Source organism: Plecotus auritus (genome assembly GCF_963455305.1).
Source record: "Plecotus auritus genome assembly, chromosome: 7".
NCBI classification, from domain to species: Eukaryota; Metazoa; Chordata; class Mammalia; order Chiroptera; family Vespertilionidae; genus Plecotus; species Plecotus auritus.
Genome location: NC_137774.1, coordinates 116060339 through 116074094, shown reverse-complemented (window position 1 = coordinate 116074094; position 13756 = coordinate 116060339). Strand labels below are relative to the sequence as shown.

At 36.6% G+C, this 13756-nt stretch overlaps 1 protein-coding gene across 2 annotated transcripts in view; it reads right to left on the bottom strand.

The window, feature by feature from the left end:
- Window positions 1–2119: 2119 nt before the first annotated feature.
- Window positions 2120–13756, bottom strand: part of GIN1 (gypsy retrotransposon integrase 1) — a 28799-nt gene continuing 17162 nt past the window's right edge. For both annotated transcript variants that reach the window (XM_080677795.1, XM_080677794.1), the window contains 4 exons: window positions 11319–11510; window positions 11045–11221; window positions 10223–10508; window positions 2120–2803 (listed from right to left, as the gene is read on the bottom strand). In XM_080677795.1, the coding sequence (XP_080533921.1) occupies window positions 2529–2803; window positions 10223–10508; window positions 11045–11221; window positions 11319–11510 (930 nt within the window). In that variant the 3' untranslated portion in view covers window positions 2120–2528. The remainder of the gene's footprint in view (window positions 2804–10222; window positions 10509–11044; window positions 11222–11318; window positions 11511–13756) is intronic.

The following is a 13756-nucleotide window of genomic DNA, read 5'->3' as shown; positions in this document are numbered from 1 at the left end:
TGATTTTTAAGGCTTCGGGTAGGGATCCCAACAAGATGCCTGTGTAAAGGCTATAAATGACATTTTAAGATTGGATGTAAGTAAAAAAAATATATTTAAAACTGCTGGTCACTATTTCACTACGCAACTGGGATGTAAACTCTAGGAGAGCAGGGACTTTTGTTTCTCACTGATATACCCTCAGTGCCAGAACAGTACCTGAAACATGGGAGGCATTTAATACATATTTTTTTGAGTCTATTAAATGAATCTGACAGGTAAATATGTAGTAAGTTTACCTTTATCAATCTTAGTGAGTTAAATTTTTTTAGATAGCACTATTAGAACATTTTACACAAGAAATGTTAACCATGATATCTAAAAATGTTTCAAACCAGGCAATTATTCTCATTCAGAATATACTTTTCCTTCATTTTAGCTCAGAATTTCCATTTCCTTCCATATCATGTTAAATTTTAAGTGTTCATAGTAATATCACAAGGTGGCACACAAAACCTCATAAAAACATTTCTGGATTTTTTTTTTTTTTTGGTCAAAATTTTACTATATATTCATCCTATCGAAAACCTCTTTAAATCCAGGCAAGAGAGACCCCATTCTGGACCCTTTGCTTGAGGGCTAGGTACTGCCTGACAGAGAGAGTCTATGTCCTTCCCTGTAGGGTGAGACCACAGGGCCTAGCGTCATGGCCTTTCTCCCCTGGACAGCTTTTCTGGTCAGTCCCAGGAGGGTAGATAGACAGCTGGAGAGCACATTCCTAGGCTGGGCCGGTCAAGGGGCATTTGGAAGCTGGGATGGGTTTTCCTTGGGAGAGGATGGAGTTGGGACAAAAAGGCTCTCTGAGACCAGCTCTCCCCGCTTTGCCACTCATTAATACAGGGCTTGAAGAGCCCAAGAATTCTGGAAACCTTAGGAAGGCATATTTGCCAAGGATAGGAATAGTTTATTAGCTAGATTTATCACTTCTAAAAAGTCAGGTGCTATGTGGTATGTGGACCTCTATTTTCACTCTTGACAGAGCCCTGCAAACATTAGAGACAAGACTATGTGTGTATATATAATTTGTGTCATTTGCTTACTAAAAATCTGTATTTGGAATTTCTACATTAGAATACTGGGATTTCAGTATTAAAATTAGCTTTTTATTTGAATAGTTTGTACTGACTATCAGGAAAATAACTTTCATCATATATGGCCTCTAACAGAATTTGCAAACAAAGTGTATAATTCAATGAATTTTATTATTTTCAGAGTTATGCAGCCATCACTACTAACTTCTGAACATTGTCATCACCAAAAAAGAAACCTATACCCATTTGCAGTGTGTGCAGGTTTGACCACTGTAATGTGAGTAGGAAGGATGTGCATAACTTCACCTCAAATCTTCGCAGTTAGTGCTTATGTTGCACATGGCTTATTTGGTCCATATTCCTTTCCAGACTGTAAGTCCCTTATGAGGATCGGACACAGGCCTGACTCATCTTTTAATTTTTCCATCGTATTCTTCAAAGTGCTTTATAACAAATATTTGCTGAGTAAAACTATAAACATCATAGAAATGATAGTTTAAAATCTTTGATATCAGTTATTTTATCATTAATATTCACTTCTTTTTTTAATATTTACTTAAGATGGTAGAAAAATATTAATGAACGATTATGGCTTTAAAATATATTATGAAAATGCACAAGTGTTTTCAAATCAATATATAGCTTCAGATCCTAATCCTGAGACTAACAAGGTAAAATTGTCAATATCCTTCCTGTAAGAACCCATTAAATAACTAAATATTTTTCTACAATATTGTTTCTAAAAATTTTTTTTTGGCTAATCCTCACTCAAGAATAGTTTCCCATTGATTTTTAGAAAAAGTGAGAGAGACAGAAAGAGAAGCATGTATGTGAGAGAGACACATCGACTGGCTGCCTCCGCACACGCCTCGACCAGAGCTGGGGATCGGAGCCGGGAATCAAGCCTGCAACAGAGTACATACCCTTGACTGGAATTAAATCGACCCTTCAATCCACAGGCCAACACTCTCCACTGAGCCATGCTGGCTAGGGCCCTACAATATTGTTTTTAGACGTTCCAGTGACACAGAGAGAAATTTCACTTAATTCATTGTTATGATTGAATAAATATTTATTAATCCCATTCAAGGTAGTTTAAATTTATTTTTTAAAGAAGAAATATTTTTTAAAAATTGAAAGTGGAAACATGGTACCATATCAAAAGATCTGAAAGTTTTGAGCTGAAATTTACTTCACTTCCTAAGAAACAAGCATTGCCTTTTTTTTTTTTTTTAGAAAAAGTGAATTCTATATATTATTTGCTTTCTTTGCCCTTATATATATGCACTAACATTCAAAAGGTACAACTTTAGATCAATAAATAGTTATAAGTGTTCAGAATTTAGTTATTAAGAGTGTGTCCAGACACTTCTATACAACCTTTTTCAATGGAAAAAATATCAAGTTTCAAGGAGTTATATATTCTCAACAAGCACTATAAATAAATTTTGGTATTTACTAACTTAAGTACTCAAGGACTTGGTTTGAGGAGTCCAACAAACTGAATGTCTGCTTTTCAAGATTACTATTATCTTCTATTAACGGAGAGATTTTAGTATTTCTATATTCTAATAGTTCACCATCCTTGCTTGATGTCAATAGTTCGTTATCGGCTACACCAATAGTTGCGTCTTCTACCAGAATACTGGCTTGGTATGCTCCAACTGGAATTTCAGGCAGTCCAATGTAGTCATGATCTGCCACTACTGAACTTTGTAAGAGATAAAGACTGTCTGAAAGAAGAAACATAAGTTTGCCTTTTAGAATTATAATTAAACATCACTTCAAATTAAACAATGCTAAATGAAGAACAAAATCCCAAGTAATAAGAATTAACTAGCAAGATTAACTTTCATTGGATTCTCCTACCCACTAAACATTTCAGAGAATGAGTAAAATATATGAATTTGAAAGTTTATATATATTGAAATAGTTACCACTTTGATATGCTAGAAATGCATTTATAGGTCTTGAGCTTAAATACTTACTAGTTATATTAGTAACAAATGGACTTTACCAAACTTATTTGTCAGAAGAGAGGTTCTATATATGTGATACACACTCTATATATGTGATACACACACACACATACACTCACTTTTTCTTTTAAACTAGAGGCCCGGTGCATGGATTCATGCATCAGTGGGGTCCCTTGCCTGGCCTGTGCCCTCTCACAATCCGGGACCCCTTGGGGGATGTCGGACTGCCAGTTTTGGCCCAGTCCCCGCTGGCCAGGCTGAGGGACCCCACTGGTGCACAAATCCACGCACCAGGCCTCTAGTATGCATAAAGGATTTTTGGTTAGTCTCTTCCTGCCCCTCCTTTCCTCTGAGATTCATCAGTCTGTTCAATGTTTCCATGCTTGTGCATTGAGCATCTGCCCCCTGGTGATCAGTGTGCATCATAGCTACGGGTCAAACAGTCGCTTAGGCTTTTATATATATAGATAAGTAACTTATTGTAATAAGGATTATACTCAGCAAATTCTACACAAATATAATAGAAAACTACTCTGGAGATTTCAAGCCTTGTTTATGTAGAAAAAAACACAATATCCTCATTCATTCAGAAAGGTCAAATATGTTTAACTCCTACGATGGTCTGTCTAATGGAGCCGATAGAAATGCTCTTTAACTTCAAAAAAAGATTACAAAAAGTTACCAGAACAGTGACTCTTGAGACCTTAAGTACATATTGAAATAATATTTTAGATACACTAGGTTATATAAAATATATTATTAAAATTATTTTCATCTATTTGTATTTTTTAAATGTGAATACTAGAAAATTTTAAATTACATATTTGCTATTTTTTGCATTGTATATCTATTGGATGGTACTGATCTAGAATTCTGAGTTAGGGATATAAAAAAGAACAAGATAAGTTCTGTCTTCATTATAGAGAGATAAACATTTTTTAAAAAATATTTTTATTGATTTCAGAGAGGAAGGGAGAGGAAGAGATAAAAACATCAATGATGAGAGAGAATCATTGATTGGCTGTGCACCCACCCACACACACACACTGGGGATTGAGCCCACAACCCGGGCCTTGACCTCCTGATTCACTGGTCGGTGCTCAACCACTGAGCAATGCTGGTAAGGTTAAACAAACATTTTTAAAGGACTTTTCTACTCAGTCCCATTACTCAAGAGACTAAGTATTTTTCTTTTCTCAATATATTGACTTAGTTATGTCTGATGAAAGCAATATTTCAGTTTATGCAGTTTTAAGGAGGAAAAAATAAGTTTAGGCAGCAAATTATTCTTAGGCTTTTGCAGTTTATTTGTGTTCATATTACCCTTTCTAAAGTTTTTATTTATTGACTTATTTATTTATGTGTTTTAATTCATTTTTCAGTTATAGTTGACATACAATATTATATTAGTTTCAGGTGTACATCCCAGTGATTAGATATTATATAACTTACCAACTAATCACCCCAATAAACCTTGTACCCATCTGACACCATACACAGTTATTTATGAAATATTATGACTATATTCCCTATGCTGTAGTTTACACCCCCATGACTATTCTGTAAAAAAAATAAATAAAATAAATATTCCTAAGGAGAAAAATAAATTAAAGTCAAAGCCTCAGAGAAATCTGAGTGATTTGGATTAATTTATTTTTTCAAATAGAAAGAAAAGTATAGGGTTTCAAAATACTTAATTTTCCTATTCAGAAGAGAGGTGACTTGACTATTCCTATACACTGAGTGGCCAGATTATTATGATCTCTGAATGCATAATAATCTGGCCACTCAGTGTGTGTGTGTGTGTGTGTGTGTGTGTGTGTGTGTGTGTGTGTGTGTGTATTTATATATAATAGAGGCCCAGTGCATTAATTCATGCATGGGTGGGGTCCGGCCAGCCTGGCCAGGGGGAGGGGACATGGGCGGTTGGCCGGCATGCCTGCTGGTCGAACTCCTGGTTGAGGGGACAATTTGCATATTAGCCTTTTATTATATAGGATATACAGTGAGTGGCCAGATTATTATGCGTTCAGAGACCATAATAAACTGGCCATTCAGTGTATATGGCCTGATAATCCTAAAACCATTAGAATGTGTTGCCATACTCATCTTCTCATGATAAAATAATAGTAACTATAATTTGATAGTTATTGTTATAATAAAATAGTTGTTGTTGTAATAAAGAACCAATACTAACAACAGAGAACTGAATGACTGAGTTCAGATTATATAAGTAAAAGGCCAAAGGGAGGCTCTTTGCATAAACTATATTAAATAATAAAGTCAAAATCATGGGCTTAATAATATAGAGACTAAGCTTTGTTTTGTTTCATGGATGTAGTCCATATTGTGGTGGGCAGAAGAATGGGCCACTAAAGATCTCCATGTACTAATCTCTGGAATGTGTGAATATGTTACCTTACATGGCAAAGATGAACTAGGATAGTGATAGAATTAAAGTTACTAACAAGCTTATGTTAAAATGGGGAGTTTATCCTGAATTATCTGGTTGGGCCCAAAAACTATGGTTCTTAAATGTGGCAGATAGAAGGTTGGAGTGATGTGATGTGAACAGGACCACCTGCCATTGCTGGCTATGAAGACAGAGGAAGAGAGCCACAAGCCAATCGGTATAGGTAGCCTCTAGAAGGTGAAAAAGGCAAGGAAACAGATCCTTGTCTAGAGCCTACAGAAGGGAACAGAGCCCTGACAATGACTTGATTTTACTAGTAGCCCAGTGAGACCTATGTTGGACCTTCTAAGCCAGTGGTCAGCAAACTCATTAGTCAACAGAGCCAAATATCAACAGTACAACGATTGAAATTTCTTTTGAGAGCCAAATTTTTTAAACTTAAACTCCTTCTAATGCCACTTCTTCAAAATACTCGCCCAGGCTGTGGTATTTTTGTGGAAGAGCCACACTCAAGGGGCCAAAGAGCTGCATGTGGCTCGCGAGCCGCAGTTTGCCAATCACTGTTCTAAGCTACTGAACTGAAAGATAATAAACTGGTATTGTTTTAAGCCACTAAAATTGTGATAATTTGTTCAGCAGCAATAGGAAACAACATATAATGAAAACCATTTTACAAATTGTGAAGGACCATCACACTATATCTTTTGAGGGAGGCAAACACAATCTATCACAGTAACTCCTATCCAAAACAAAACAAACAAATGAAACTATTTAAAATCTATGATGGATAAAACAATGGCTCAATAACATTTTTCATTTCAAAGGGGAACATTATGATTACAAAGAGACACTATAGTATATCATTAAATTTCTTGTTAAAATAATTAATCTTGAAAAGATGCCTGTCATTGGACTAGAGAGACAAAATGACAAATAGGACTTGCTAAAATAATAATGAGAAACATTGTAGACATAGTACAGAATGTGCTCTTTCTACACCATGTTCTGGATAAGAATGGGTAAGAATCTGGCATCAGAAGCATATCTGCTTTGGACAGTGAGCCTTTAATACAACTATAAAATCTCAAGGCTGATAAGAGTAGCAATGACTAGTACAGACAAATTCATAGTTCTTTTGGCTATAGCTCATCCAAATTTGTGTCAAATAAAAGAATGGGATGCTTATTCAAAGACATTTTGTTTGCTTTAAATTTAGTTCAAGACTCTTTAAATAAAATCAGCTTCTGAGGTGAAGATTTTCAGGAAAATATGTGATATTGAAAAAAAGACTGCAGATATCACATTACAGTCAAACCTCATTTCTGGAACATCTCCCACCTCCAACAATTTGGTTCTCGATCAAGCGGTTCACTGAGAAAAAATGTCTCAGTTGTCAACCAAAACTTCAGTTTTGGACCTGACAACCCTTTCATGCTGATACGCGTCTCTCAGGCAACAAACAAAGGACAGAATGCTTTTGTTGTTGTGGAAATCAAATGATTAGCACAATTTTAAAACATAAAGAGACTATCAAGAGTGCTAATATTCCCTAGCCAGTTTGGTTCAGTGGATAGAGCATTGGTGAGAGGACTGAAGGGTCCTGGTTCCATTCAGATCAAGCGGACATACCTCCAGTTGCAGGCTCTCCTGGTCGGGTGTAGGAGGCAACCAAACAATGTGTTCTCACATCGATGTTTCTCTCTCCCTCTCTGTCTCTAGTCCCTTCCTTCCGCTCTCTCTAAAAATCAGTGGAAAAAATATCCTCTGGTGAGGATAAACAAACAAAAAAGAGTGGTAATGTTACTAAGGGTGTGAAAGTACTCACAAAACAATCACAGGCAATTGAACAGGTAGAAAAACTGTTGCTGACTGGATAAACAAAAAGCAGTTAGCCAGTGATAGCATTTCAGAGGCAGTGATACATTGAAAAATTCATTTAAGGCCCTGGCTAGAGAGTGGGCCCTTGGACCAAAGGGTCCAATCAATGAGTGTGTCTCTCTGTCTCTTCCCCTGTCCCCCTCCCTTCTACTCTGTCTAAAAATCAATTGAAAAAATATACTTTGGTGAGGAATTTTTTAAAAATTCATTTAAGGCTATTAGGGGATGGTTCAATGAATTTAAGAAGTGTTTACTTATAGATTAAATAGTACATTAGACACACTATATGTAAGAAGGGTTAAAACAGAGAATCTTTTGGGGGTCTGGAACAGATTAATTCAATTTACATTATTTCTAATGGAATAAAAGGATTCAGTTTTCAAACAAACCGCTTCTCCAACAGCCTTCTGGAATGAATTAAGTTTGAGAACTGAAGTTCCACTGTATTTTGAATTGCTGCAAATAAGAGAAACATAAAAAGGACCAAACAGTAATCACGAACCAGATTCCAAGATGGCCAGATCAACACTTTCTTGGTTAACAAGAAAAACAAGTTTACCCACCAATCTCAGGTTTCTTATGTGTACGTTAGTACTAAAATTGCAACGTCCTATATACTGGAAAAAGTATCTGCAGAGAATTCATGCAAGCAGCAAAGAGTATACAGCCTCTGTTTAGAAACTGTTCTACACAATTGGATTCTGAAATATGTTTGGCTTGTTTCTTTGGCAAGAGTAAATTGCAAAACGTTGGAACAGATCCTGAAACAGGAATACTTTAAATATAACTTTTGTATTAATGAGGTTAACACATTAGAAAGAAGCTGAATGTCAAAGATTAAGAAGAAAATCATGCTAAAGAAGAAAGGACATGTACCCGCATAAACTTTTTCTACAGAAGGGAAAAATCATAAAGGATAGCTCAGAATTAAGCAACACAAAAAATAAAGTGCTTATCTTCTAACAAAGAGAATGAAGGTACCATGAGCTTTCAGAATTCAAATAATTTAAGATAAGATTACTAATAGGCAACTGGGTCTGTCACAAGCAGATGGAAAGGCACTAAGAGCTTCTAATGAGAGCTGTGACCCAGATCAGAACCACAATTGAGCTATTACTGAGCAAACAGACTCCAAGGGCTTCATCTATCTATACTAATAAAAGGGTAATATGCTAATTAGACTGGGTCGACCAGCCATCTTCCGGATGTCCAACTTCCTTCTGGACAAAGCCATGGTTGTGGGGGCCGAGGCAGAGAGGGCAGGTGGGGGTGAGATCAGGCTGGCAGATCAGGCCTGTAGGGGAGGGCAGTTGGAGATGAGATCAGGCTGGCAGGGGAGGGCAGTTGGGGGTGAGATCAGGCTGGTAGATCAGGCCTGTAGGGGAGGGCAGTTGGGGATGAGATCAGGCTGGCAGGGGAGGGCAGTTGGGGATGAGATCAGGCTTGCAGGGGAGGGCAGTTAGGGGTGATAAGGCAGGCAGACAAAGAGGTTAGGGGCAATCAGGCAGAGGCAGTTAGGGGCAATCAGGCAGGCAGGCAGGTGAGTGGTTAGGAGCCAGCAGTCCCAGATTGGGAGAGGGATGTCCAACTGCTGGGATGTTCAACTAAACCAGCAGTCGGACATCCCCCAAGGGGTCCCCATCTGGAGAGGGTGCAGGCTGGGCTGAGGGAACCCCTCTTCACCACCACCCCCATGCACGAATTTCGTGCACCGGGCAACTAGTATATATATAAAAGCCAAGCGACTGAAATGCCGGAACGACTATAACAACCAGTTACTATGACACCCACTGCAGCGGGCCAACCGGCCCAATTTGAGGGCAGCCCCTGATCTGCCCCTCCATCCCAATCAGGGGCGAGGTGGCCGGCCAACCTCCTGAAGCCCCTCCCCCCAGCCAGCTGTGGTCCCTCCCCTGAGCCATCCCTACCAATTGGGGGAGGTGGCCAGCTGGACCCCACCTGTGCACGAATTCGTGCACTGGGCCTCTAGTGTCCTATAAAGTGTAGGTTATCTGGTGCTCTTCTAATTATTATTAAGACTGTTAAAGAACTCAGCTATTTATACTGTTTAAAACTATACTAAATTGTATCTTCCATAATTGTTATTCATATTCAAATAATATTGATGCTTTATCTTTCTTTATGGAAAAGGCAAAGTTAAATGGCTAAGGTACCAATGAACTCCCTCTCAGTTATCCACCCCAGAGAAACTCTAGGGAGCAGATACACTACGACAAAACGAAAGTCTCACAAAAGTGGGATTTAATCTGAAAGCCATAGCAAAATGTCATTTAGCACTAGTCTAGGAAAAAAGGGTTAAAGAAATCAGGATATCTTGACTACTCAGTACCATATTTGGGGGTAAGTATAACTTTGTTTAGGGTGTTATCACCTCTTCTTATAGCACCTTATAACATTCTGAGTATACCCCATTCTGCCCCCTCCCCCATACCCACCTGACTATGATGCAATGTTAAAAACTAATCACATTTCTTTTAAGTCCTCTAATAAATTTATCTCACAACAGGATTTGGGACAGTATGTTTGTTTGGGGCATTATCTTAGTTGCTGTTTTTTTCATGCTAAAATGATACACAAAGTTGCTCATAAAATACTGAATATGAAAATAGAGAACACATAATTCTTCTGTGAATTGGCTCAGTATCTCTCACATGAACTATGGGAAAGTGTGAGAAGCACACTAGCAATCAAAATAAAATCTCTTTTAAGCTTGATGGCTCCAGAAGATACTCAATAAAACAGACTACCTAGGATCTAAAACTATACCAAGTTTTATAAAAATGAAAATGTGTGGGGTTTTATTTTTAACTTCTCTCCTCATTCAAAGAAAGTAAAAGTATAGAGAAGGGACAGATATTTACCTTGTTCACTGGATTCTCTTACATAGGGCTTAAGGTGAGACATTTTGATAGGTCTTTTAAGCCTAGTCCCAGTGTTGTCTCTCAGAACAGCACATCCACTTTCTGTAATATAGTCTATGACACAAGGACCAACCCATTCCGACTGGAAACGACCATCCTTCCACCAGTTTTTCCTTTGCCTTAAAACTTCATGACCCACTTTTAGATGAAATGGATTTAACTGCTTTGGTTTCTTTTTAACAATGATTTTGTTTTTATGTGTTTCATCAACAGTGTTATTCTCCATCTACAAGTATGGGGCAGGGGAAAAGAGAGAGAAAGAGAACAAAGGGGATGAAAAAGCTATAGCTTCTTAGATAATAATAATATTAGATAATAATATAAATGATTATTTATTAAGATGCTACTTCAAAGTTAGGTATGAATCCCACTTAATCCTTAAAACAGTATTTGAAAGTCAGCATTACCCCAACTTTACAAACAAAGTAAACTGCAGTAGATTAAGTAATTTTCCCGTCAAACAACTGCAAAGCAATAAGACAAGGGATTTGAATTTTGCTCTACTTGATTCCAAAATGCATGGTTTTTCTGTAACTGTCTTTCAGAATTTCATAGCTAGTAAGCACCATGTTTAATCAAGACAAGCAGAATTTGGTGGAAAAAGAATTTGATTTAAGGATTTATCAGAGAGTATGTGTGTGTGTGTGTGTGTGTGTGTGTGTACGTGTGTGTGTGTATCTGGGTGTGTGTATATGCCACGGAATTTTAAAATATCACTTTATAGATTTTTCTGTTATAGAGTTTTCTATTAAATAGAATCACCTGGCCCACTGAAGTTGTCTTATTCTCCATTATTTTATCAGCTTCTTTAATTGCACTTAGAATTTTGGCAAACATACTTGTATCATCACCATCCACTTCGTGGAGAACATCTGAAGTCTCAGGCATATAAGGATTTCGATTAAACATTTGAAAGTATGGCATATTTTTAGTAGGCTCCTGTTTTAAGGAAAATCAACAACAATTTACAATAAAACACTTACTTGGCAAGAAATACTCATAACTTAAAAGTCTAGAATTACAAAAAAGCACATACCAAGTGAGTTACATTGAAGGCAAATGAAACAGCTGACAGGTGATCATCCCAGTTGTTTGGGTAGTCAGCACAGTGTTTGGAAAGAAATGTTTTGATGGTGTTGGGTATACCTTCAGTCTGGTTAACAGCTTGAGAGGCATGAGAAAGTACAATTTGCTTCATGCCAAACAATCCACACAGTTCAACATTGATCTGAAAAATATATAAAACAAAGCTGACTTTAAAATTTTATTTTATTTTCCCTTGATTAAAAGGTTTCAAAAGAAATTGAAACTTGCCTTTTGCATTGACCATGGCCATTTTATATAAAAACATGTGTTTTTTATTTAAAATAGTAATTATCATTTATTGAGTTCTGACTATGTGCTGGTCAATGGACTAGGTGCTTTATATTGTTGTCATTATACATTATGACAATCATATAAGGTAATATTAACCCCATTTTAAAGATAAGAAGCTGGAGCTTTGGTAAGTTTAGTGCCTTGCTAGGGACACACATACATCAAGGAAGTGGAAGAACAGAATTTAACATCAATTCTGAGTACAAATAACATTTTAATTCAGTAGACAGTTTCTAAAAAACACTAGTCGCATAATCCAATTATCAGCTATATGACCTTGGCCAACTCACCAAACCTCTGTGTAATCAGTTTCCTCATCTGTAAAACCAGGAAAATCCCACCCAGGATTCTTTTGAGTACTAAATGAATAAATGTAAAGACTTAAAACAGTTCTTGGCAATTTGTAATTCTTAATGTTACTATTATTGTTGTTGTAATGTACATGAAAATTACTTAATCTACTGCAGTAATGTACATGACCTAAAAGAAGTCAAAATGAGTTTAGAGCCCTGACCAGTGTGTCTGAGTTGGTTGGGTGTCATCCTGTGCACCTAAAGGTTGCCGGTTTGATTCTCAGTCATGGCACATGCCCAGGGTTGCAGGCTTCATCCCCAGTAGGGGGAGTGCAGGAGGCACTTGATTGACGCTTCACTCTAACATCAATATTTCTCTCTCTCTCCCTCTCCCTTCCTTTCTCTCTAAAAAGAAAATCAATAAAAGATCTTTTTTAAAAGTTACAAGTGCAATTGTTGGGCTTTTAAAAGTTGTTGGGTGGACCAAGCTGGTACTAGCCTTTTTTTTTTTTTGCCCATTACCTTTCCCCTCTTTCTGACTAAAATGTAGACTTTGTGGCATGGGCTCCGGCAGCTATACTGGAAGCACAAGCTTGACAGTCACCTCTTAAAGATGGTGGAACAGTAAGCTAGAAGCATCAGTTCCCAATGACATTCAGTTACCCTTCCAACCTGGGCCTTCTTTTACCTAAATTTATACACTGGGAGGAAGAGAAGTGTTCTGTGTTACTTGCAGCTGAATACAATTTCTAGCTAATATACTATGTACCAATAAGCTATCTCCTTTTAATTAAAAAATAATTAAAAAGAAATCCCAGAGGATACGTATATTTGGGTAAGCTTCAATCTGGGGTCATAATCAATGGTTTTAAGTGGCACCTTTGGAATGGCTTCAACTTCTTTCTTTCAAGAAATTGCCTCGGAATGATCCAGTGAATCCATTTGTGAGATGCTATCTTGATACCCTTACCCCAATAGCCTTTTTTTCTTCCTATTAAACCAGACATCCCACTAGTGGTTACAATATTGGTTTTCCATAAGACATATTTCTAAAATTAAAGAAGTAATTTTACACTTGAAAATGTTTATTCTTCTTCAGAGGCTTAAAAAAATCTATATTTTATTGAAACAATTTAGCAAATATTCTAAGCCAAGTTACAGTAGAAACATGTATTTTCATCCAACTAGATAATAAATCTCCCACTTTGTGTACACTGTTCTAATATTTTTACAATACTTTACCAGTGTTTTCTGTATTTGCTGACAAAATAAAACATTTGGTAGTCATTATGCTTTCTTTGTAATATTTAAGCCATTTAAATCACAGCAAAAAGAACACATTTTCCCAATCATGTGTGATATTTAATTTTTTGTATTATTAAACCTCTTAAAAGAGACATAAATATTTATTGTTACTTTTGGTAAAATTTTCAAAGTGCTGGATTCATTATCACATGATTTTAAACATGACTGGAAAAATTGCTGGTGATTCATATTGGCTTTATGCTATCATTATTTAATTTCTTGAAGCATTACATGCACTTATGGTGAGGCTCCTCATTAATAGAGGTAAAAGCAAATATTTCCAAATAGTGTTCTTTATAATTTTGAATTTTGGTGACCAATTTCTATCAGATTGTATTAGTTCATATTTATTTTCATTTCATTAATGTGTCTATGAAAGATCTAATACCACAAGTTAATTAGAAGTGTCAGCTCTATCATTTTCTTGTGGTTGATAGGTGACTGCATTATTGATATCATGTTTTATTACAAGAAACTTAAGCCACCTGGCTACTCTGTG